The sequence below is a fragment of the Apodemus sylvaticus genome, chromosome 14 (genome assembly GCF_947179515.1).
Source record: "Apodemus sylvaticus chromosome 14, mApoSyl1.1, whole genome shotgun sequence".
Taxonomy (NCBI): domain Eukaryota; kingdom Metazoa; phylum Chordata; class Mammalia; order Rodentia; family Muridae; genus Apodemus; species Apodemus sylvaticus.
Window position 1 is genome coordinate 23,543,222 of NC_067485.1, and position 26,463 is coordinate 23,569,684.

General features: G+C 46.4%; 1 protein-coding gene across 4 annotated transcripts; it reads right to left on the bottom strand.

The window, feature by feature from the left end:
- Positions 1–2,614: 2,614 nt before the first annotated feature.
- Sirt5 (sirtuin 5) lies at positions 2,615–25,121 on the bottom strand. Of its 4 annotated transcripts, none has more exons than XM_052157140.1 (9): positions 25,038–25,121; positions 20,152–20,301; positions 19,066–19,199; positions 15,435–15,660; positions 12,658–12,745; positions 11,817–11,870; positions 9,381–9,504; positions 6,951–7,066; positions 2,615–3,065 (listed from the first exon to the last, which is right to left on the bottom strand). In XM_052157140.1, exons 2-9 carry the CDS (start codon positions 20,264–20,266, stop codon positions 3,041–3,043), a joined length of 882 nt encoding a protein of 293 aa, XP_052013100.1. In that variant the 5' UTR covers positions 20,267–20,301; positions 25,038–25,121; the 3' UTR covers positions 2,615–3,040. The 4 variants fall into 4 exon arrangements, with proteins under 4 accessions (XP_052013100.1, XP_052013098.1, XP_052013099.1 ...); XM_052157138.1 differs by having other exon boundaries at positions 2,615–3,079; XM_052157139.1 differs by lacking the exon at positions 25,038–25,121 and adding an exon at positions 24,843–25,031 and having other exon boundaries at positions 2,615–3,079.
- Positions 25,122–26,463: the final 1,342 nt, after the last annotated feature.

Genomic DNA, 26,463 nt, shown 5'->3' on the forward strand with positions numbered 1-26,463 from the left:
TTTATCCGTTATACAATAGCACATGATTCTTCATTCCCTAATCTATCCGTGCATTTGGAAGCGCTGCCCTCTCTGATAAGTGTTCCCCTACGCAACATCCCACCCAGCGACCATGCCCGCCCCTGGCATGTTTAGTTACACTTTTTTCTAAACACTCAGTTCACCTGGCTGTTGCTTCAACATTCTAAAATCATTGATTTCTAATGTCACACAGAATATGTTCATCAAATTGTTAGTTAACATATATACTTCCTACTTCTAAACCTAATTTTTTTCCCTTGTTTAGAAGCAATTTCCAATTTAAAAAGGACAAAGTTAAGTGTGGACAAAAAGATCGAAACAAAACCTATAGGTGGTGGCACATGCCATAAATCCCAAAGTTGGGAGGCAGAGGCAGGAGGATCTCTGTGAGTCTAGGCCAGCCTGGTCTACTGAGTGAGTTCCAGGAAAGCCAAGGCTACACAGAGAAACTTTGTCTCAGAAACAAAACAAGAACTGCTAGTAGGAAAGGAAGGAGGCTGTGAGCCTGCTGGGGAGGGTGACTCAGAAACCTCTGGGCTTGGTCAGATATCAAATACAAATGCAAAACATTCTCAGAGAGTCAGGCAGAGTAACACAGGCCTGAAATCCCAGCACTCAGGAAGCTGACGCATGAACATCTTAAATTCCAGGCCAGTCTGAGCTAAAGTGAAACCTATCTCAAGAAAACAACTGTTTGCATCAGCGTGCTGAGCCCTACAGTAGCTAGCATTAAGAAAATGAAAAGGTTAAGCCAGATCCCAGTGATCACCTACTAAAAGCATGCGACGGCCCATACGTATAAAAGCCACATTGAAAGAAAGTGTGGGCAGAAGAGATGGCTCAGCAGTTGAGAACTTGAACTTACTGCTCTTTCAGAGAACCTGAGTTTGGTTTCTAGTACCTAGGTCAAGCAGCACGTAACCATTTCTAACTAGTTCCAGGGGCTCCGAGGACTTTGGCCCCTGCAGTACACATAGCCATTGCAGATAAACAGAAAACAAACAGACAGACCTGCACACACACACACACACACACACACACACACGCCCTTTCCAAAAGTATCACTCAAACAGCACCCTAGCTTTGGCCCACCACCTACAGTGTGACCCTCGGTTTGGCTCACCACCTACAGTGTGATCCTCAGTTTGGCTCACCACCTACAGTGTGACCCTGGGTTGCCTTGCTAGTTCTTCAGACTGATTCCCAATTAGTCATCGGGTAAGCTATCTTCTTCACACAAAGGACTTTTAGGATTTGTTACAAATGACTATCACCTATGGTGCACACAGCTGTCCCTTATTGCCTGCAGTAGATCATTTGAAATGTCAACCTGATTGGACTAACAAACACCTGTGGGGAGCCACAAAGTCCTGAGTGAATGGGCATTGTTGACCTGGGCCCAGCTACGGCAGGGTCAAGGACCCTAATGCCCCAGTGGCAAAGGCTTCCTGTGCCGATGGTGACAGTGTGCGTAAAAACTAACAATCACGGCTCCCTCGTGGGTGACTGCAACCTGAGACTGTTCCCCTCCCGTCTCCCACGGAGACTGTTGAACCCCTGCTCCTTGTGCTACACAGAATAAACCTGCTGAGTCCCCGAGTTGCATGGGAGGTGGCCTCCATCACAGTAACACAACCCACTCGACGCCAGCTTTTCTGCATGTCTTTGTGGTGTTTGTTCCTATGTCTGTCATCAATTCATTTCCAAGTTGCCCCCTTCAGCTTTCCAGTACCCAGCCATGCAGGAGTGGGCAAACCCTGAATGCAGCAGTGAGGCACACCTTCCAATGTGCGATAGCGAGTTCCCAGAGACGGTTAACTGAGGAAGACATCCCCTGACAGTGCTTTCTAGGCAGCCACAGACCAAGCCATTCCCTTCCCCAAGCCTCCCTTACTGCGATGCCTTCCTCTTAACTGTGAGCCGAGATGGACCATTCATCCTTTAAGTTTTCTCCGGTACTTTGGTCGTAGCCCTGTGACTATTGACAGAAACCCAGGGTATTAAAAACAAATGGAATTCTGACAGGGGCTGAGGGGAGGGGGACCAGGTGCATAGTTACCTGGAGAACTGACTGGATCCAAAGGAGAGCATCTCCTACGCCTTTTATCCTCTTTCGTTAGATGCCACGGCATCCCTCTAGGCCTCTCATCCTTTAGGCCCCTGCTGCATCAGCAGGTAGAGCTCAAAGACAGAACAGCATTCTTGCTACTTTATTGCAAGGTAAAGAGGCCATCCTTTCAGGATGTAGCTCCCGCAGAGGCTATATGCGCCGTCACTTAGGACACTGAGCGATGGCCACCCATCACTCCCTTCCCTTAGAGGCAGCACCTCTGTTTCATTTGGATTTGCAGGGCCCCTGTCCTCATCCTGATGTCTCTACTCGGCCATTCCTTCCTTGTCTTGCATGAGCTCTTGCTGTAAGGGATTCCATATTCTTTAAGGTAAGATGTCCAAAGGAGGTAAATACTGAAAAGAAAAGGAAAAGAAGCCCCCAGCCACCGTATCTCTGGGAAGAACATCCTCATACAATAAGCTACCAACTATAGGGGATCGTTTCATTTCTACAAAAAAAAAAATTGCACAAAATTATAAATATGAAGGTTTAACTTTCAGGGTTTTAATTCTCTACTTCTGTCTTTGTCCAAGATGCAAACATATAATCAGGATAATTACCTTTTTAAGCAATTTAATTACAAATTTTTCCCTTCCAGTAACTAACCAAAAATATCACATCGAAATTAATCATATTTCAGTTAAAATCAAATAATATGGAAGAACTTGACAGCCTCTTCCAGATAAAACCTGTTTGCTGTTGGTATTTTGAAACCCATCACCTAGCAGATTGTCTGCTAAGGACTTGGAGGGTGCTCTTAGATTTTCCCAGAGTTCAGCTCACCATCCACGAAGCCACTTCTCCTGTTACTGCCCTGCTTCTGTGCTCCAGGACAGTGTACTCCAGGATCTTCTCTGTCTACAGCGCGATTAAGAAATCCTTTCAGTTTCATGAGGAGCCAGGGCTTCAGGAAGAGTTATCCCGCAGGGTCCTGGAAAATGGAACCTAAACATAAGCCATACAGCAGAATTAGGAGGTGTGAGTTAGCAAAACAAACATACAACTACAGCCAATAGCATACAACTAAGAGTGTTTTAAATTTTTCGTAGACTTTTCTTTTGACAGGATCTCACATAACCCTGGCTAGCCTGGACTACTCAACAAGTTCCAGTAACTTGTGTAGACCCAGGCTAGCGTTGAACTCATAGAGATCAGCCAGTCTCTGCCTCCCAAATGCCAGGATTAAAGGTTGTCACAGTCCGTCCCAACTGGGAACTAAATTTGAGGGGGAATTCTGGATATCAGGAGAGGAAACAGGTCCGGTGGGTGACAAGCAGGCACAACCACACACAGAAGTGCTTGAATCTGAATGTATTTTTCTGTTTTGAGGCATGAATCTTTAAGCATGAGGGGTTGACATTTACATAACAAGAGATGTATCCGGTAAAGCTTTGTGTGGTGGTTTGAATATGCTTGGCCCAGGGAGTGGCACTATTAGGAGGTGTAGCCTTGTTGGAAGTGTGTCAGTGTGGGGATGGGCTTTGAGACCCTCCTCCCACATGAGAGCCAATCTTCTAGCTGCCTTTGGAACAAGAGGTAGAACTCTTAGCTCCTCCTGCACTATGCATGCCTAGATGCTGCCATGTTCCCACCTTGATGATAATGGACTGAACCTCTGAACCTGTAATCCAGCCCCAATTAAATGTTGTCCTTTATAAGAGTCTCCTTGGTCATGTTGTCCCTTCACAGCAATAGAACCCTAACTAAGACAACTGTTTAAGGCAATGGAGTTTTAGATTTGAGTCTCAAAACATGGGCCACAAAAGCAGAAGTATATAAATGTGATTATATAAAATTAATTATCAGCTTGGAGAGTTGCCCAGTGGTTGAACTCTGCTGTGCTACCCTGGACAAAATCCATCACTGGACAAAGAATAAGCAACCACTAGCACATGATGTGGGCTGAATGCAGGGAGACCTGCTGAGCATTCCTATACAGTACTTAGGAAGCTAAGGCAGGAGAATCATGAGTTTGAGGCCAGCCTGGGTTATAGAGCAAACTAAAATAAGATGTATATTTTAGGCCAAAGAGTTATCTTACCATTAGAGAGCTTGTCTAGCAAGCACAGGTTCTGAGTTCAATCCCCAGCATCACGAAGTAAGAGGGTTGAGATCGGCGGCTCCATAGCTAAGCGCATGTGCTGCTCGTGATGAGGATTAGGGTTCATTTCCCAGCACCCACATTGTGCAGCTCACAACCTCCTGTAATGCCAGCTTCAAGAGACCCCAAACCTCTGGCTTCCACAGGCATCTGCCCTTGTGCACACATACCCCCAGGCATATATACATAATTAGAACAAAGGAGCTCCTTTCAAGAACCCACTAGCCATTTGATAAAGTATAAACAGTGTGATGGTTTGAATATGCTTGCCCCAGAGAGTGGCACTATCAGAAGGTGTAGCCTGCTTGTGGAGTAGGTGTGTCACTTTGGGCTTTTAAGAGCCTCATCCTAGCTGCCTGGAAGTCAGTCTTCCATTAGCAGCCTTCAGATGAAGATGTAGAACTCTCAGTTCCTCCTGCACTATGACTACCTGGATGCTGCCATGCTCCCACCTTGATGATAATGGACTGAACTCCTGAACCTGTAAGCCAGCCCTGTCCTTTATAAGACTTGCCTTGGTCACCATGTCTGTTCACAGCAGTAAAACCCCAAGGAAGACAAACAGCTACCCTCCAGCTGTAGATGCTAGCTCAGGAAGTCTGGGTGTCTATTCATAAGGGCTAGGGTGATCTGATCTTTGTGAAGATGAAGGGAACACCAGGAAAATTATGGGAATGAGGAAAGGTGGACTTCTATTAGCCGAATCCATCTCAAATGGAAGCCTGTGTGTTAAACAAAACCAGCAAAGATAAAGCTAATGGGCATTCATTTGTGCTTCATATATAATGTAATATATGATGATATAGAAATATGTGTGTATACATATATGTATATGTATATACATATATAAAATTCAAGGCATCCGGGCTGGAGAGATGGCTCAGTGGTTAAGAGCACTAACTGCTCTTCCGAAGGTCCTGAGTTCAAATACCAGCAACCACATGGTGGCTCATAACCATCTGTAATAGGGATCACCCTCTTCTGGTGTGTTTGAAGACAGCGACAGTATATGCACATACATTAAATAAATAAATCTTTGTCGAGCAGTGGTGGTGCACACCTTTAATCCCAGCACTTAGGAGGCAAAGGCAGGTGGATTTCTGAGTTCGAGGCCAGTCTGGTCTACAGAGTGAGTTCCAGAACAGCCAGGGCTACACAGAGAAACCCTGTCTTGGAAAAACCAAAAAAAAAAAAAAAAAAAAAAAAAATTCAAGGCATCCATTTGTCCTTTTTCTTCTCTTAACTAAACTCTTAGATTAAGAGACCAATAGATGCCCAGCTACACAGGCAGAGAAGGCCCTGCTGCCTACACATGATGGGACACATGAGGTGAGCATTAACTACCCCATCAAATGTGGACACTGGGACTTAAAAGCAAGAGGCTCTTCAAACTCTTGACAAGCGACATTACTGTCTACTTAGTTTTCAGGTTAATTCCTTAGACATCTAATCTCCATTAGCAGTTCGTATTCAGCAACAAGTACCTTTCCTTGCCACATGCCAATGGGATACTTTATGAACCATAATCACTTCTCCTGGACTCTCTCCACTGACCATCCCTGCAGTCAGGTGGGCCCTTAGTGATCCCCACACTGCCCAGTGTGCATCTGCCTTGGGCCTTTGTATCAGGTAGTCCCAGAAGCTAGAAAGTTCTTTCAGCAATATATATATACACACAATATATATATATATTGTGTGTGTGTGTAATCTCGCTTGCCCTAAGGACCCCAAATCCTACCCCTACACCCAATTGCACCTAATTGGACTCTCCTTGGCGCCTCAGCACCTCGGAAGCTGGGTAATGTACCCACCGCATGCACTGCTTACTGCCCGTCTTGACTGCCAGCACCTAATCTTCACAGGGTGGGTTTGGATTTGGGTTAGTGATCTAGCCTATCCTTGGGACTAAAGCACTGTCTGGTATACCGTGTACTTCAGCTAAGTTCTAAAGATTAAGCAGTATGGAGGCTGAGGGCACTGGGGGGGGGGGGGCGGGGTCTAAGCACTAAAAGGCCCCCAGCTGAGCTGTGGTGGGCACATATACCAGCTGTGTAGCCACATGCAAATCTGAGGTTACAAGGACTGAACCTGGGGTTCAGTCAGACAAAACATTGAGGGAATCAGGGAATGTCCCACATTTACTGTTACAGCACTCACCCAAGAAAGCCATTCTGATGGGAAAGTGGCACCTGTCACCTACCTGTAAAGATTCTGGTTTTGGGTTTTTTTTTTTAAGTTTTATTTATTTTATATATATAAGTACACTGTAGCTGTTTTCAAACACACCAGAAGAGGGCATCAGATCCCATTACAGATGGTTGTGAGTTACCATATGGCTGCTGGGTTTTGAACTCAGGACCTCCAGAAGAGCAGCCAGAGCTCTTAACCTCTGAGCCATCTCTCCAGCCCCCAAGGTTCTGTTTGAAAACTAAAAATACAAGTATAAAGTCTGGAGAAGAATATATCGTGCCAATGGGACAAACAGAGGCTCTATGGAAACTCCCATGTAGCGAAGCACAGCCACCCAGTCTGCAGTTAAGGGCATTTGCCCTTTCATAAAAGTCAAGTTCAAATCAAACAAAAGACACCAACTCTCTTTTTTGCCCGCATTGTCCTCTCCGGTCCTCCGCGGAAATCAGAACTGTACAGTCTGTTGGGATGGCATCCCCAAGCCTCCCCTCCCCCTCCCATCACCCAGCCTGGTTGTCCCCGTACCTGAATCTGTCGGTGGCTGGAGTGGTTTCCGTGTTAAACTCGGCCACCGGGACCCCCCTGGAAGCCACCTGAGGGGCAAACATGGCAGCCGGGTAGACCACAGAGGATGTTCCCACCTATAAAGCAAGGGGATAGTGACAGCGCTGGGAGGAAAGAAAACACCAGGGAAACTTGCTCAGGCGGGGCTGGGGATGGAGGTGTGAGGAAAGGCTCTCTGGGTGACAGGAGGTGCAGATGGATACAAGCAAAAGGTGGAACTTGTATTAGGCAGGTCACTGGGAGTGGGCAAGAGCATGTGGCACAAAGGGACAGTTACACAAGTGGCAGGGATCAAAGAAATGGCCCAACAGGCATGACTCAAGGGTAAAATTTCTTCTGGTCTATGAAGTTATGTGAATGATTCATATTCTTTTTCTAAGGTGGGAAATAGTCACGGTTAACCTTTGACCTGCACACACGCCCTCCCTAGGAAAAGGCCAGAATACATTTTGGAAAGCAGGTTTCCTCACTGATGACCAACCCCCCTGCCACAGAGGCTGCACACAACAAGGGGGGTGTGCAGTAAATACAGAATGGAAATAGACTCGCCGCAAAGACTCTCTGCTCTTTTTTTTTTAAGATGTATTTATTTTATGTATATGAGTACACTGTAGCTGTACAGATTGAACCATCATGTGGTTGTTGGGAATTGAACTCAGGACCTCTGCTCACTCTGGATCAAAGATTTATTTATTATTATATGTACGTACACTGTAGCTGTCTTTAGAAACACCAGAAGAGGGCATCAGATCTCATTAAGGATGGTTGTGAGCCACCATATGATTGCTGGGATTTGAACTCAGGACCTTTGGAAGAGCAGTCAGTGCTCTTAACCGCTGAGCCATCTCTCCAGCCCAACTCTCTACTCTTAAAGACACATTAAAGAAGCTGTTCACTCTCTGTGCTCTTTCCAGTTAATTCCACGTCCAGGGAATGTGTCCTTGGGAAACTGCCTGAGGAACATGCTTAGATTTTCATTGTCAGGTAATCATACAACATTGCATCAAATGCCAAAATGTGTAACTGTTGAGCGGAGGGCGCATGCCTGTATAATCCTAGCAGTGGGAGGTAGAGGCTGGAGGATGAAGAATTCAAGTCTGGTTTTTAGCTATGTAGTGATGTAATACCTGCTGGGCTGCATTAGACACTATTCAAAAAGCAGCCTAAACCAACCCAAATGTTCTGCAATAGGGGTTTCCCACTATATTATCTGTGTACCAGAAAATCATGTGGCAGCTTTGGATATGCTGACATGGAATAATGGAATATGCTAATTGAATCATTATATGAATAAAGCAGTCCCAAGACATAGTGTGTATCATGTGTATTTTACATACATGATACACACACACACACACACACACACACACACACACACACACACGGAAGGGTTTAGATCAGAAGCGGAACCATACTGTTAAATTATTAGGCTTTTTAAGCCATCCAGACTCTGCCGCCAGGACTCAGCTCTCACACTGTGGGACAAAAGCAGCCGCAGTCAATGTGTGGAGAGACACAATTATTCTAACACAACTGTTTACAAAATGGTGCAAACTACACTAATCCAGAGGCTGCAGTTCGTTCACCCCTGCTCTAGAAGAAAAGATAAAAATGCCACCGGCGAGTATTTCCACATGGTATAATGTGGTGATTTCTAATTTCCTTCTTAGGCTTTGATCCTTTTGTATTTTATCAATGATGTTTAATAAAGAGCGTTTTAATATTTAAAATCTAGGCCAGGGCCAGCGAGATGGCTCGGCAGGTGGAGGAGCCTGGCTGTAGAAGCCTGGCAACCCGGGTTCTGCCCTTAGAAACCATGTAAAGGTGGAAGGAGAGAACTGACTCCCTGAAGCTGTCCTCCGACCTCCACAAATGCACGTGGCACATTAACAGGTAATCACCATGCATACACATACGATAGATGGATAAAGAAAATCTGATGCTCCCCAAATGACATCATGTTAGAATAGTACATCTATAAATTTATACTGCTCTAAAAAAACATGTTCCTTTTGGGTTTTTTTTTTCGGGGGGGGGGGATGGGGAGGGAGTCACAACTATTTGTAACTCTGGGGGTCCCAAAGCCCCTGGCCTCCGAGGACACTGAACCTATGTGCACATATGCACATGCTGATACGCACACTTAAACATAATTAAAAATAATAAAACAAATCTTTTAAAAAGACGAGCTCTTATTTATTGCTTCTCGGTTTTCCTCCTGGATACCACAGACGTCCACGCATGTCTTTCAGAGAGGAAGGGAAGGAGGGAGTGAAGAAGAAATGGAGGAGAGTGGGTAGGAGGACAAGACAGAAGGGAGGGTGAGGATGGCGCCAGACACTCCACCCGAGTCTTTCCGGGGCCTGAAGACGAGGGACACACGTGACCTACCACTAGACACAGGTCGCAGAGGGCAAGCTCTCTGTCCACCTCCTCCAGAACGACAGGATCCAGGTTTTCTCCAAACCACACCACGTGAGGACGCAGCAACCCTCCACATCCTGCCTCCTCGCACCTGGAGGAACACCATCCCTACATTGTCTCTGACCGCTCGGGTCAGGACTATCCAGGATCCCAGGAAAACTGGGCTGCCACACAGGGACCACCTTTCCACCAATGACCTCCGTTTGCTTCCTCTGATCGCTTGTTTCTTGAGACTGGTCTTCAGTCACGTGCTCCATGCCAAAATCCCCTCCCCCCCACCCCCCTTGCTCTGCCTCTCGCTGTAACCTGGGCTCTGCGTGTAGTAAAGCAGGAGTTCTAAATTCTTTTTGATTCTTTTGCTTTCACGTTGTTTGGCTAAATTGCCCCAGCTGACCTTGAATACATTTGTGGGCCAAGCCAGCCAGGAAGTTGTGATCCTCCTGCCTCAACCTTTGAAATAGCAGGGATTACAAGTTTGGGCCATCAGGTGAGCTTAAAAAACAACAACAACAACTCACTTCTTGGCCAGGAGGTGGTCTTTAACCCCAGCACTCAGGAGGCAGTCTTTAACCCCAGCACTCAGGAGGCAGAGGCAGGCAGATTTCTGTGAGTTCAAGGCCAGCCAGGTCTACAGAGTGAGTTCCAGGACAGCCAGAGATACAAAGAGAAACCCTGTCTCAAACCCATCCCCCTAAAAATAAGGAGGGGGGGGGGGAATGTGTCTGTGGTTAAAATAAGCCAAAGACGTATCAGTGGAGTATAAGCCCTCTGTAGAAAGCAGTGACCAGGGCTGGAGGGATCCCTTCAAGAAGAAGCAAACGCTTGTGACTCAAGCTTAAGTCCAAATGCCTTGACCTCCAAGGGTCTTTTCAGGTGTACGCCTACATGCAGGCGTACACACATAGACATGGTTTTAAAAGTGAAACCTTTCTTGGAGGGGGGGGGGGTTGGGTTTTTCTGTTTTGGGGTTTTAGTTTGGTTTGGTTTGGTTTTTTTGTTTTGTTTTTTGTTTTCTTGCTTTTTAGATATAGGGTCTCAATATATATCTCCGGCTGTCCTGGAACTCACAGATGTCCACTTGCCTTGTTTTGTGCATGTGCACATGTGCACCCGTGTGCTGATGCTCTGGCCTGCGCATGCGTGTATGTGGAGCCCAGAGGTCAACTAGGGTGTCTGCCCCTATTGCCCTCCATATTGTCTGTTGAGATAGGGTATTTCACTGAACATGAAGGTTGCTGCTTTGGCTAGACTGGCTGGCCGGCGAGCCCCTAGGATCTGTCCGTCTGTCAGCACTGGGGTTCTAAGCACCAATGGCAAGGCCTAACTCTTCTGGGAGTCCTGAGGATCCACACTCAGGTTCTCTTGCTTGCCTAGTAAGCACCTTGTCACTGATCATCTTTCAGGCCGCAAGGAACTCCCTCTGGAAGCACCGCTTCAATGTCTGGTTTTGAAAAGCTGACAATTTAAAAATCAACCGTACTTTATAACATACACAAGTATATGTATACACAAGTATATCCAATTATTTTAGATTTGTTTCCTTTATGTGTATGAGTGTTCTGACTGCATTTAAGTATGTGCATCATGAGTATGCAGTTTCCTTAAAACCAGAAGAGAGCATCAGATCCCCCGGAAAGGAGGTTACAGGCCGTTGCGAGCTATTGTGTGGGTGTTGGGAATTGAACTCAGGTCCCCTGGATCGGCAGCCAGTGCTCTTGACCACTGAGCCATCTCTCCAGCCCCAATTTTTTTAGTTCCGTATTTCACCTTTTCAAGACCTTTGCCACCTCCTTGTCTTGGACCAGGACATGCTGAGGAAGAGGAAGAGGGCTACTTACTAATTATACTATAAATGCTCTATAATGATAATTACAGTGTGATGCTGGTGCACAGATCACCTCTGTCAAGTAACCGCTTCAGAAACTTCCCAGACCCCAAGGGATCTGTCACAACTGAGAGAGATCAAAGTCAGGCACCTGAGGCAGAAAGATCTCTTGGGCCTAGAAGCTTGAGGCTACCTTAGGCAACACAGTGAAACTGGCTCTCTAAAAAGGACCTGGAAAATGGTTCATCTTTTTCCTTTCCAGCCTGGACTGAGAGGTCAAGGGTCATTGCTACTTTGGTGCACTTACCAGGCTTCTCCCTAAACTGAAAAAAAAAGTTAAGATTTTGATTTTTATACTTTTTTTTTTTTACTTTACATTGTATACATTGGTGCTCTGCCTGCCTTATGAGGGTGTCGGACCCCCTAGAACTGGAATTATGGGCAGTTGTAAACTGCCGTGTGAGTGCTGGGAATCGAACATTTGGAAGAGCAGCCAGTGTTCCTAACCACTGAACTGTCCCTCCTGCCCTTCTTTCCTCCAATCCTGAAGCCCAGACAGACATCAGTTTTTTACCTACCGGGGAAGTTTGTCGACTGGGATGCTGGCATCTTGAGTTTCTGGTTCTGGGGCCCTGGAATAAATAGTATTAAAGAGAATGAATACTAATGGTGAAGTCAAGGAACAGAGGAAGGACATGACATGGTTGGACCTTTGTGCATTTGCCTGGTGGCACGTGGTACAAGCTTGCAAGCTTGCTCATGTGTGCTAACTTAGTATCCTGACTATCCCGCAATCCTGACTATCAGTTTGGCTTCAAGGGGGAATTTGTGTAGGGGAGTCTGAGCAGGATAATTCTGGTGCTTCTCCAATGATATCATGTTAGGATTTTGCTTCTAGACATTTATACTGCTCTGAAACGGTTCAAAAGATAACTTTTCCAGTAGTTTAAGTTGACTCCTAAATTTTCCTAATTATAAACAATGATATATAATCCATCACAAAAATGTTAGAAAACTCTCTATGAAATGAAGGAGAAATAAAAATTACCCATAATCTCCCCGTTCCTCAAAGTCACAGTTAATCCTTTTCTCTTAATTCTAATGTGTTTCTTGTGATCTTTTCACTAATATACACATACATGAAGACAGGGTGGACTTGTGAAAATAAGACTTTGGGATCACACCACAGCAAATAACTCTGGCACCTTATAGCTCTCACTTAGCACAGCAAATTATGAGTCAAGTATTTCTTTCATCAAATATCTGTACGGTGTCTAGTCTTGCGCTTTAGAAATAGCCACGGGGGGGGGGGGAAGAAGGAAGAAAAATCTTCACTGGAATCTTCAGTGAACAGTCAACATCCTCAGTCATGTTCCATTGAGTCTTTACTGCATTTACTCTGCAGTACGCTATAGTTACCCTTTTCCTGCTAGAGCTGGACAGATCGGACTCTTGTAATTCTCAGCAACAGTGCCACAAGAGGTACACCGAGTTTTAAATAAGGTTCCTGAAAGAAAACACACGTGTCAAGTAAGTTCAGAGCTCGGTATCATCGGAGCAAAGTCTCTATGTCTGAAAAGCCGGACAATAATTTGTCATCCTATGTTCATTTTTACAGTTGGGTCTAAGCCTAGGAATCATGGGAAATATAAAAACACGCTGTCTTAGTCACTGTTCTATGGCTGTGAAGAGACCAAGGCAAACTCTATAACAAAGAATTTAACTGTGGGCTTGCTTACAGTTTCAGAGGGTTATTCCATTATTGTCACGGCAGGGGCATGGTGGGAGCACGGGGGGGGGGCATGGTGGGAGCACATTGGGGGCATGGTGGGAGCATGGGGGGGGCATGGTGGGAGCACATTGGGGGCATGGTGGGAGCACATTGGGGGCATGGTGGGAGCACGGTGGGCGAATGGTAGCGCTCATGACATTGGAACAGTAGTGTCCTAATACACACTTTTGAAACGTCAAAACCCACCCCTAGTAATACACTTCCTCCAACAAGGACACACCTCCTAATTCTCCTCAAATAGTGTCAATCCTTAAGAGTTCAAATATATGGGCCTCTGCGGGAGGGGGGGGGGCATTTGTATTCAAACCACCACACATCTACTACTGTTTAACCAACTGAAACCAACAGATGCCTTCAAGGACATCACAACCGACAGAGGAAATAACTACATGGCTAACCTCATGCAGCTGACCCTGGAGTGATGTCAAGATGTAGCTGGAGTGGTCTAGAGAGAAGCAACTGTTCAGCCTGGAGCTAAGGGTCAGAGTTACTATGTAAGTGCTAATTACAGAAGGCCAATGGGCTGGGGAGACAGTGCAGCTGTTCAAGGTTTAGGCTCATACCTAAACGCTCAATCGTTCAGAGCATCCCCGAATCTTACCTTTGATTTAACAGAACTTGAATCTCTTCCAGCAAAGAAACTCACAAAATGGGCAATTAACTAACAAAATGAAGAAGTGCTAGCAGTAGCAACCACTTACAGTACACTGTGGTGGCCTCAGTTCAAACAGCTGCTGCATGGTTAGGGTGCTCTGGGGTGCATCCTCACCACAGTACACACAGACGGTTGCAGTGTGCCTCCTTCTCTGCCTTCCTTAGGGACCATCTCTCCTCTACCTCATGCTGAGCAGATGGAGCTATCAATCTCAGGACAAACATAAGCACGGCCACAGGCTCCTGACAAGCACATTCAGAGTATGTCACTCTAGCAGTGCATGCGACCCCAGAGGTATAATTCTCTGAAGGGCTAGCTGGGATGGTTAATCTTGACTGTCACCTCAATACACTTTAAATCACCTAGCATCTACACCTCTGAGTGTGTCTGTGAAGGGGTTTCCAAAGAAATTTAGTTGAGGGAAGTCCGGGCTGGAGAGATGGCTCAGTGGTTAGGAGTGCTTGGTGTTCCTGCAGAGAATATAAGCTTCGTACTCAACACCCACATATATCTTAAAATCCTGATTGAATTTAATGAAATGAGGGAGCTTCCTTTATTTTTTTACCTCAGGAAAAAGTTCTCATCATTTGTCAGAGAAAAATTAAAAAAAAAAAAATCACACCCAATGTGCACATGTGACCTTTTGTGATTCTTCAAAGAACCCAGTCAGGGTTCACCCTGTCAGGTGCCACTGCCTCCACTCTATGCAAGCTAGGAAAATGAATGGCTCATGGGTTGACATTGTAGAGAAACAGAGGGAGATATGTGGTAAATGACACATAGCCAGCAGAGTTAAGTGTTGACCAGTGTGGTGATTTGAATAGGTATGGCCCCCATAGACTCAGATGTTTGAACGCTTGGCTATGGGAATGGCACTATTAGGAGGTGTGGCCTTGTTGGAGGAAGTGCGGCACTGTGGGGGGTGGGATCTGAGGTTTCCTATGCTCAAGCTATGCCTAGTGTGGCTCACGGTCGCCTCTCCTGCCTGCTGATCATGATGTAGAATTCTTGGCTCCTCCAGCGCCACGCCTGCCTGCACGCATCCCGCCATGATGATAATGGACTGAACCTTTGGAACTGTAAGCCAGCCCCAATGAAATGTTTTCCTTCATAGGAGTTTCAATAAAACCCAACTAAGACAAGCAGAGGACATATTTCTGTGTCAGGTGAAGCTGACTGAATGTAGCACTTCGTTTTACCTGTACAGAATAGACAGCATGAGTGGACTGCTTCTCAACCTGTACATGAGGAAACCCATCCCTCGGGTTTGTAGATGCTAAAGCTAATGGCCTTGAGCAGAAATCCACAGAGGAAAGAACCCAGAGCAACTTGCACTGCAGGACAAACTTCCTGGATGTTACAACAATATGGCGGGCTTGTTACAAAAAAGAGCCTGGGTCAACACCTCCCTCAGACTCTGGAGTGGGACAGGATGACTTCATCAGCAAATTCCCTCCTGAGGACGAAGGATAAGTAAATGCTCCCAGGATGTTGAAGTCACAGCCAGGCATGCCCAGTCCTGCTGGAGCCACAGTGATGCTAGCACCCGGGCCTGTCTGCTTCCCTCCATGGATAGCTGTGTCAAGCACTGCCTCCTTCAGTAGATGCCCAAGAAACAGGGGCTTGTGGCTGTGTAGGCAGCACATCTCTAGTGGACAGGAACACCAAGTACCACAGCATTTAGGGGAAGGACAGGTGTCTAGGACAGTAGGGTGGACAAGCCGTGTTTTCAAGTCTTGTTCTGCTCACCATGGATTTCCAGAAGGTTCTTGGTGCCAGCCTTGCGATGCAACTCATCGATGTTCTGGGTGATGACCACAACCCGTCTGCCCTGGTCACGCAGCCGGGCTTCACACTGGGCAATGGCCAGGTGCCCGGGGTTGGGTTCCTTGCTCCGCATGACCTCCCTCCGGTAGTGGTAAAACTCCCACACCTGTGATGGGTTTCGAGCGAAGGCCTGAGGTGTCGCCAGGTCCTGAGGGGAGAGAGGCAGAGGTCAGCGAGGGACCTGTGGAGGTAGTGGAAATGAGCAGGCAGTAGGTCAGGCTAGACTGCATAGCCCCGGCTCAGATCCCAGCCCTGGTCACTCTTAACTTCCCTACTGATGAGCAACGCAAACTTCCTCACTTAGCTCACAAATTATGAACAGGAAGTCGAGTGACATGTGGGGAAGGATCTAGGGTTGGAATTCATCCCTCCTCTACCCGCCGCCCCAGAGCTCTGAGAAATCAATTTTATTGTACAAGATCTCCAAGAAAAACATGAAAGGAAAAATGCCCCAGTAAAATACATCAGGCACATAAACTACACATACATGCACAGGCACACATACCTGCACACAACTAAAAGCACAGCAGGTACAAGCACACAGCACACAACTATACACATCTACGTAACTATATACAATTATATGTATTGTGTACAAACTACACATGTGTATATGCACATATACAGAGCTACAACCATACGGGTATTCATATTTATATATCCACAATTATGCACATATATGTAATTACATGTATTTATGCTAAAAATACATGTAGATGTTTGTATGTACACAACTGCATGCATATATACAGCCACATGTATGTAAGTATACATAATCTACATATATATACATGTCCATAAGTACATATAAACAGTTGTATATACTTACATGTAATTCAGACACATACACATACATATACACAACTTTATGCATGTATCCACATACAAACTACATATATATACACTTGGACACAATTATGCAATATATTCAGCTATATACATATGACTACATGTACTTAGAAGTACACATGTGCCGGGCGGTTGTGGCACATGCCTGTAATCCCAGCACTCTGGGAGGCAGAGGCAGGTGGATTTCTGAGTTCGAGGTCAGCCTGGTCTACAGAGTGAGTTCCAGGACAGCCAGGGCCATACAAAGAAACCCTGTCTCGAAAAACCAAAAACCAAAAACCAAAAAAAAAAAAGAAGTACACATGTATACATACAACTAAACATAAACACTTAGTTACATGTACTTATACATGAACAAATACTATACACACATATATAGCTATGTACTCATAAACTACACATATATATACATACATGTGAAGGAAGGTCAGGAGAACTTGGACTAATCTAGAAAATAGGGCCTGGTCCCTTTAAGAAGGATGCTCTATGCTTGGGAGGGGGGTGATCACACACACACACACACACACACACACACACACACACATACTCACACACAGAGGAGACTGCAACTGCTAAACATGGCCAGCAGGGGAGGGGGAGGGCTCCAGGAGCCTATGGAACATCCAAATTAGAGACCCTGGCAGACTCCGCCCCCAGGGCCCCTCCCATGCCCTTGATGGGAGCTATGGGTTCTAATACAGTTCGCCCCTTTGGTTGGCTTTCTCTCTGTGGCTGGTCTTTTCTTGTTCTGCTTCAACCTGTAACTCACTTTCACTCTGTCAGCTGCTCCCAGGACAGTAACTCATTTTCCCTCCGGAACCTCGGGGCGGGGGGGGGGGGGGGGGGGTCATCTCTGCTTTCAGTTTGGGGCAGGACATAGCACAGCATGTCCTGGCCTTAGATCTCAGGCTGTCAGTGGTCTCTCTCTCTCTCTCTGTCTCTCTCCCTCTGTCTCTATCTCTGTCTCTCTCTCTCTCTCTCTCTCTCTGTGTGTGTGTGTGTGTGTGTGTGTGAGACTTCGATTCCCTGTCTCTCCAGGGCATACAATTCTTTGTTCCATTAAATGAACTCGGTGATACCCCTAGATGATCATCCCTCCCCCAAGATACCCATAACACACATTCATGCATACAACCAGCTATATGTACTTACAAACTACATATATAAATGCCTGCACATATACATGTATATGTATGTATACACATATACCACACACATACACATATATGAGCCACATTGAACACAAGCGTACACATGCATAAGAACAATATATATTAAGAGAATGCACAAAATATCTGGACTTCAGGCACTAGACCTCTTCTGGGACTGACAGTTTGTCCCTGTGATAGAGGCCCACAGCACAGCTGTCCCGGTTGGAAGCTGACAGGAAGTGCACAAGGAAACTCTTAACCGTCACGGAAATGTCCCATATCCTGCCCGTGTCACCTCAGGTCCTCACTGAACAGTACACACAACCAGTGGGTTCATTCCAGTCTATGTTAACGTTGAAAAGAAGCATATCAAAGATGCCCATACACACACACACACACTCACACCCCCACCCCAGACAGGGACAGTAGCCTTTCCTTTTTCAAAGTGCAATGTGTGGCCCTCAGGGGACCCTGTATTCCTTCACCTAGGACACCCTGGAACTATAAGCACATACAAGTGCCCTTGGGCGGAGTTGGAATCAAATATGCCCGTGGACCTCTCAACCTACTGGCAAACTCTGAGCTTCCTCTGACACTGGAGCAGCCACCCCCAGCCCCAGCCCTTCCTGCCACCCGCTGCTGTTCCCCAAGGATGCCTCTAGGGGATCTCCACTCCCCACCTGCTTCACCCTATAGGAGGAAGGAAAGGACAGCGCATGTGCTCTGCGCTCCATGCAAACTCTTTGGATTCTTCAAGGCTCACACTAAGGTTCATTTTATCTTCAGCTAACCAACCAAAATGAAGCCTGCATCATGTGCGAGCATTCTAGGGCTGGGAGCATCACAGTGGCTACAACACATGAAGTTCGCCGTTCTTTAAAACTAGGGATTTCCGGGATTTGAAAGATAACTAGGCAGTTAAGAGGGCCCAAGCACAGGTCCCAAAACGCACATTAGGTTGCTCACAATCTCCTGTAACTGCAGCTACAGTAGACATAATGTCTTCCTCTGTCCTCGAGGGGCACCACATAGCTATGTACCACCCCCGCCCACATACACACAACTAAAAAGAGAAATGAAATAAACATTTAAAACCAAGGATTTTAACTTAACTGAGGAAACAGTGCTATCATTTGGATCTGCAATGTCTTCTAAAGGCCCAGATGTCGGAGGTTCGGCTGTCCGCTTGGCACAAGCGAAAAGCTGTGAGCCTTTGAGAAGTAGGGTCTGATGGGAGAACTCAGGAGCCTCCAGTCTCCCCTTCCTAGGGCTGGGTTTCAAGCATTCCTGCAGGTGCTGGGATGCAGACTGCAGTCCTGAGGCTTGATGCTCACACAGCAGGTGCCCTTCTGTACTGCACCGACTCCCTGGCCCCAGATTTGCTGCCATAGTCGGCATAGATAGAGCGTGTGTTGACGGCAAAACCAAGAGGACAAAATGGTCACACTGCCCATCTCAAGCGCTGTCCCTGCGCGCTTCTTTGTGGATGCTGAATCAAACCCCGTAAGAGCGTCACTGAGAAGAGCCTTTGGTTTTCTGGAAGCCTTACTAACCTGAGCTTGCCATTTTCTCCAGTAACCGCCAGCTCCTCTGAAAGTCGGAACCCCGCTCTCTGCACTCACACCAGCCCCCGAGATGATGGCTATGTGCTTGGCGTTCGCAAAACACTTCCGGAAATCGGCCATATCTAAACAGAAAATAAAACCCGTGTCAATCCAGAGTACCAACCGGATATTTATATTCCACATCACCTGTGTATGTCGTGAACCTTGACACTGAAAAGAAGTATACCTTACGATACTCCAACAGGGGCTGAAAGACGGTTCCACTAATAAGGGCACTTGTTGTTCTTACAAAGGACAGGGGTTCAGTTCCCAGCACCTACATGGCAGTTCACAACCATCTGCAACTCCAGATCCAGGGGATCCGGTGCCTTCTGATCTCTGTGGGTACCAGGCACACACATGCACACATACAGGCAAACGCTCACACATATTCAATCAATAAATCTTTTTTAAAACAATATTTTGGATATTCCAATAAAAAGCATTCCTCAGGGCTGGCAAGATGACTCAGAGGAAGGGCATTGCCACCAAGCCTGATGGCCTGAGTTCAACCTCTGGAAGCCACGTGATGGTAGGAAATAGGACTTCTCTACAAGTCGTCCTCTGACCTCAACACACATCAGGGCACATGCATGTCCTTCTCCCTTAAATAAATGAATATAAATGTTTTTTAAAAAACGTTTCCCGTATCATGAAGATACAAGCTTATACACTTGATGGGTGGGTGCGTGGCAGCCTCTCAAGGAAATGAGAGCTTTGGGCACATGTTGGCTTAGCATCTCAACTCTACCTCCTTATGATCTAATATACTCAGTCACATTATATAAGGGTCCCTGGGCTGCTTGGTGTGCAGGGCCTGTTGTGGCAAACTGCTGTGGAGATTTAAAAGGTTACATGGATCTACATTTCTTGTGGAAAGTCTAGACAAAGCCTTTGTGTTTGTGACCATGCTGAACCGAGGCTATCTTGGTATCAGAAACCTAAATTTCTCCTCCTATTCACGTGCCCCGTGAAAATCGTGCTAAAGCTTCCTCAGCACGGTGGCCAATGCAAGCATGTATAAGGGTGACTCACTTGAACTTGGGCGAGCCATGGTGAGGCAGATCTTGCTTTGTGGGGAGACTGGAGGCTTCAGTCTACGATACAGCTGGGAAAGGAATTGGCCCGGCACAATCGGGAGTGGTCGCATCAGGTTTTCGTTGAAATGTTACTTCCCCAGGCGGGCTGTAGAAAAGTTATAAGGCACATGGAAACAATCCCAAAACATTCACATACATAATATGCCTTTGTCTCTCTAGAGGTACTGTTACATGTATATATGTATAAACACTTGCTAGCTGATTCAAGACAACTAGTCCTATGTGGAAAAAAATCTCATAAATATACTCGCCAACAGCAGAACACAGCCTCCTTCAAACACACACCATGTCATGTGAAATCTGTGTTAGAATAAAGTACCAAACATCTCACAATTTCTAATTTTATTTTGCTTTTTGTTTTTGAGAGAGAGTCTGGTTACATATTGCAGGGTGGCTTTGACTAATGTTCATCCTATTGCAGACTCCAAAGCCTGAGGTTATAAGCCCGTTTGCTACCCTGCTGAGAGAAATATCTTTTAAGCTTTGGGGGGGATGGGTAAAGCCCAGGGCTTTGATTGTCCTGGGCTTCAAGACCTACACTCCAGATCCTTATCTTGTGATGTACTGAACATGGAATTAAAAAGGATAAATTGCACCCATAGAGCTAAAAACCCCCTGAGTGAGGTCATAGGTCACGGTGAGTAAGGGACTGTATTGTTAAGAACACCCTTAATGTGGTAGATGAGAGAGGAGCGGGAGCTCAAGGTCATCCTCAGGGAATTCAGAGAGAAAGCCTGTCTCAATAAAACAAAACAAACAAAAAACCACCACCACCACAAAAAACAAGACAAAATGAAGAAAGATAAAATAAAAAGATACCCTTAACTGAAGTCCTTGGCGACAGAATTCTGATAGATGTTTAGCCTGGTTGTTTTTGTTTATCGTTTGGACTGAGGCACAGACTCGCAGTGCTCCTCAACTGGGGCTGCACCCCTGCAGTAGCATCTGAGAGTGTGAGGGATGCTCTCACCCCAGAGCAGAGTCAGACACTCAGCCAAGCCCACAAGCCCCTGGGTAATCTTTTTTGTTTTGTTTATATTTGTTTGGTTGGTTTTTCTCTGTATAGCCCTGGCTCTGTAGACCAGGCTGGCCTCTATCTCAGACCTCTTAAGGATCTGCCTGCCTCTGCCTCTCAAGCACTGGGGATCAAAGGCGTGTGCCAACACACCCCATCGATGAGGGGAGGGGGCTCCTGGAGAAAGGATAGAAATGGCCAGCCAGGCAGCCTAGCCAAACTCTCAGGTTCAAGATTCAGTGAGAAAACCTGCCTCCATTAGTAACGGGACAGTGAGAGAGTGCTTGTTGCCAAGCCTGGTGACCTGAGTTTGATCTCCAGAACCCACACGATGGAACAAGAGAACTGACTCCGCCGTTAGTTGTCCCCTAGCCTTCACGGTGTGCTGTGGTATGAACTCTTACCCACATACACGTAAATGCTTAAAAAAAATTAAATGAGGGGCTGGAGAGATGGCTCAATGGTTAAGAGAACTGACTACTCTTCCAGAGGTCCTGAGTTCAATTCCCAGCAGCCACATGGTGGCTCACAACCACCTGTAATGGAGTCCAATGCTGTCGTCTGGTGTGTGTGAGGACAGCGGCATTGATTCTCTCTGATTCCTGACTGCAGACTCATTGTGACCAGCAGCCTCCCAATCCTGTTGTCTTGTCTTCCCGGCCATGATAGTTTGACTCTCAAACTGTGAGGCAAAATAAGCCCTTTCTTCTGAAGGCAGGTAGTCACAGGACGAGCAAGGGCAGACTGGATTTTCTGTGGACTTTGAACAATTTTTTTGTTTGTTTGTTTATTATTTGTTTTTGTTTTTTGAGACAGGGTGTCTCCTTATAGCCCTTCCTGGCTGCCTGGAACTCAACCAGGCTGACCAGACGTTGGACTCATCAAGATCTGCCTGCCTCTGCCTCCCTACTGCTGCAGTTAAAGGTGTTTGCCACCACCACCAGGATGTAACAGTTTTTAAAAATCAGAATGAGAGTTTTATATCATCTGATAGAAACCAACAGAACACATTGTTGGAGGGAAAAGGTTAATTACTGAGAAATAGAAATGATAAGAATTAGCCGGGCGGTGGTGGTGCACGCCTGTAATCCCAGCTCTCTGGGAGGCAGAGGCAGGTGGATTTCTGAGTTCGAGGCCAGCCTGGTCTATAGAGTGAGTTCCAGGACAGCCAGGGCTACACAGAGAAATCCTGTCTCAAAAAAAACCAAATCCAAAAAACCAAAAAAAAAAAAAAAAAACCAAAAAAAAAAAAAAAAAAAAAAAAAGGAAAAAGAAAAAAAGAAAAGAAAAAGAAAGAAAGAAAAGAAAAAAGAAAGAATGAAAGAAATGACAAGAATTTGGTAATCCTAGCACTTAGGAGGCAGAGGCAGGTGGATTTCTGAGTTCGAGGCCAGCCTGGTCTATAGAGTGAGTTCCAGGACAGCCAGGGCTACACAGAGAAATCCTGTCTTTAAAAAAAAACCAAATCCAAAAAACCAAAAAAAAAAAAAAAAAAAAAAAAAAAAAAGAAGAAGAAAAAGAAAAAAAGAAAAGAAAAAGAAAGAAAGAAAAGAAAAAAGAATGAATGAAAGAAATGACAAGAATTTGGTAATCCTAGCACTTAGGAGGCAGAGGCAGGTGGATTTCTGAGTTCGAGGCCAACCTGGTCTACAGAGTGAGTTCCAGCACAGCCTGGGCTATACAGAGAAACCCTGTTTTGAAAAACCCAAATCCAAAAAAAAAAAAAAAAAAGTATATATGGCGATATGAAGAGAAGCCAGGATTTCAATATCTATGTGAATATCTTATGTCAACTATCAGTGTCTTCCAGGCAGCACAAATCATAGAGAAATTAAAGGGTGTTAATTGTTTAATATTTTTATTTAGGTTTATTTTATGTGTGTGAATGTTTTGCTTGCATGCATGTACTTGTATACACCATGTGTGCCTGGCGCCCTGGTAGTTCAGAGGAGGTGCCCTATCCCTTGGAATGGAAGTTATCGATGGCTTTGGGTCATAGTGTGGGTACTGAGAACTGAACCCGAGCCTATGAGGAAGCAAGCTACGTTGACTGGACATTGAAGGGGCCATTACTGAAAAGAAGAAAGAGAGGTTGGTGCTGAGATGGCTAAAAAGCGGCAGGTTTTTGGATTCACGGTTTAGACAGGATTACTGAGTGGTCTGGATTTTTGTCCTAATTCGTTGTGGTCACATGAACCCTTACCTGGTGTTGGTGTTTTATGGCACAGTTTATATTTAACAGAGCACCAAGGCCTTCCAGTTGCAAGAAAGCCACCTAGTTTTAGAACTGAGCAGGGCGCCTGAATGGGTATTTCTCAAAGGAAGACACTGGGACAACGGAATTAAGCCACAATGAACTATCAGCATAAACCTGCTGGAATTCTGTTATCAGAAAGACAAAAGGCTAACATTAACAAGGATGTGGACGAAAAGGAACCGTGAGACAGCACAGCCATTTTGGTAAATAATATGGTGATCATTCATAAAATTCAAACCAGAATTGGCAATCCATTCTCGAAAGCGGCCTCCGAGCTTGCTTTGAAGGAATCGAAGGTCAATGGGGGCAGGAGGCGTCTGCTCTTGGATGTTAATTTTTGGTGTTACCCACGTGGAAACAATCTAGGTGTTAACCCCCTGAGGACTAAGGCAAGTGTAGCCTTTGCGCACACAATGCTATATCAGAAGAAGGGTTCTATCATTTGGATGACCCTGCTAACCTTAGTGAACTAAGCTAAGCTCAGCGGGGCAGGCATACCGATCTCACACGGAGCGCATATAAAGGTCAAACTCACAGAAGCAAAGAACAGAACGGTGGTCAGCAGGAGCTGAGTGTGGGGCAGGCATGGAGATGTCTGTCAAGGGGCACAGACTCTCAGCTGGAAAAGAGTAAGTTTGTCTGGTCTTTTGCAGGGCACAGCAACCACAGTTGATAATAAAGTGATGTACATTTCAAAACTTTGAAACGAGTGAACTAGAAAGGCTCTTGCTAAAAAGTTGCGAGATGACAGACATGTTAATTAGCTTGGCTATCTCTTCTTATAATATAATATATGCCTCTATCAAAACACCCCATTGCGACCCAGAAATATACACAATCAACTGATATGCAGGAGCAGTCATAGGACAGAATGCATGGCAACTGTACTGCAGAAACAGTCCCAGGACTTCCGTAAAGGCTTTTTGCACACCAAAAGCTCCCCAAATGAGATCAGTACCCTAGTAGTCCCAGACCCGCTCCACTCACACCTGCTCCTATCGGGGCCTACCTGCCATCTAACCTAAAGAAGGGTACAGCCCAGGACCCAGCTGATCACCTCTCCGAACACGTGCCTGCCCAGCCTCCAGGCCCCACCCTCAGAGGGTTTTCTGCCCACCTCTCCAGTTGTCGCTCCTTATCTCCCATCTTCCCAGAGTTAAAAAGTGCGCCACCCCCACCCCGCCCCTTCGCAAAACTTTGGGGCACCATCCTCCTGCCTCGTGCCTTGGCTTTGACCTTTCCCCCATCGCTCTGCTGCCGAGACTATTAAATCCTGCCGGCTCTACCTTCAGGCTGCGTCGCGATCCCACCCTTAGCACTCCCACGCGCCACCACTACAACCAGCCCCTGTCACCTTAGCCAAAGTGCCCTTCCTTCCGGTCACTGCCTTCCCCGGCCCAGCTGCTTCCCTGGGTTTCTCTCTTACGCGTGGCCCATCCAGCCACCCATAGTGTCGCCGCCGTCCCTACCAGCACCCAGCCGCGCATGCGCGGGATGGGCGCGTGGAGCTGAGACAAAGCCGCGACCCCAACCAAGGCCAGAGACACACCTGCAAAAGGCCGTGGGGACAGTGCAGCAGGAGAGGTCTAGGGAGGGGCGCTCTGCCTCCTGGTGTCATGCCCCGGCTGCAGCGGCCCCTGCCGGAGACCAGGAGCGCGGCATAATATTGGTGGAACCACGAATCAGTGGAGGGGGAGGCGACTTGATAGTGTCTTTGTGACCTTCCAAAGTTCATTCTGCTGCCCAAATAGGTCATGAACTACCGCCTGCTCTGTTGCCTCCTTGAGCACACTGGGGGATGCAGTTTCAGTACAGAACTTAGCAAAATTAGAGACATTTAGCTTCTGGTCCACAGACCCAATATGTAGCCCTCCATCACCCACAGGTTCTGCCATTTCTGTGGCGTTGGATTTCATCAAAGTCCAGGGAACTTCCCCCACATCCCGGCCCTGATGCACCGTCCACCCTAACCTTTCTTCTAGGCTTGGAAAGGCCACCTTTTCCCAAGCTCACCACTCAAGAGATGGTCTAAAGTGGAAGTTTCAGGTTGTGTCACGTGATGCAGACTCTTGAACATGGTGTCTTGCTGAGTCAGACTCATGTAGTGTCTTGCTCAGGCAAGACCCATGGGAGGACACCATAATCTTTGGAGAGAGTATATGTAGGACTTAACAGACAGCGGTGAGGTTCTTGTATAGCTAGCTTTGCAATGCCTCATTGGTCTCAAATCTTTGCTGATCTTCACTTCATCGAGAGAGGCATGGCAAAGAACTTTTCCTAGTGTCCCTGCTGGTCCAATCTGGCGGAGGCCTGGCAGTTTCTGCTGGATCATGCCTCCATTGCTGATTCGTATTGGCATCCTGACACTACTGAACTGAACTGCTGGTGTCCTGATCATGGAGGCTGGAATCACCCCCAAAGAACAACTTCTAAGCAGGTCCACATCTCCTTATCCTGTTTATCATTTTTTTTCTCCCCAACCTTTGAACAGTGGTCTAGAAGGAAGGTAGAAGCATTTGAGAATCCTTATTAGAAGTAGGTTTTGAAAAGTCTAAGGCTACAATGTTTCCTCAGTATTTTGGAATCAGTGGCCAAGAAAGTGTCACAGGACAAGAAATGACAGTGGCTGTGGTGAGACTTTCCTGGCTCGGACTTTATGCAGGTCAGACTTCACACTTGGTCGTCCATTCCGTGGTAGGCGCACACTGCTTAGAATGTTCTAACACCAGACAGGCACACTGGATGCCCATTGTGTCTGGATCTCTTCCTCTGCGTGTTCCATGAGACTGGCTACAGACACACACACTACTAGCCCGCTCTGACATGGTCTACAAACCTCGATGTCCTCCTCGTAGCCTCGAGAGGTCACAGGAAGGGCTGGCGAGGTGGTCAAGTAGGAGATATGTTTGTTGCTTGAGCATGAGAGCCTGAGTTTGCATCCCCTACACCTACATAAAAAATGGGGTATGGGGCTG

Excerpts from the sequence above, each read along its gene's own strand:
- Sirt5 (XM_052157138.1), bottom strand. The coding sequence starts at position 20,266 with ATGCGACCACTCCCGATTGTGCCGGGCCAATTCCTTTCCCAGCTGTAT. Across the intron at positions 9,505-11,816 it reads CCAGTCGACAAACTTCCCCG|GTGCGAGGAGGCAGGATGTG; the intron begins GTAGGTAAAAAA and ends GTGTTCCTCCAG. Across the intron at positions 7,067-9,380 it reads TCTGCGACCTGTGTCTAGTG|GTGGGAACATCCTCTGTGGT; the intron begins GTAGGTCACGTG and ends CTTGCTTTATAG.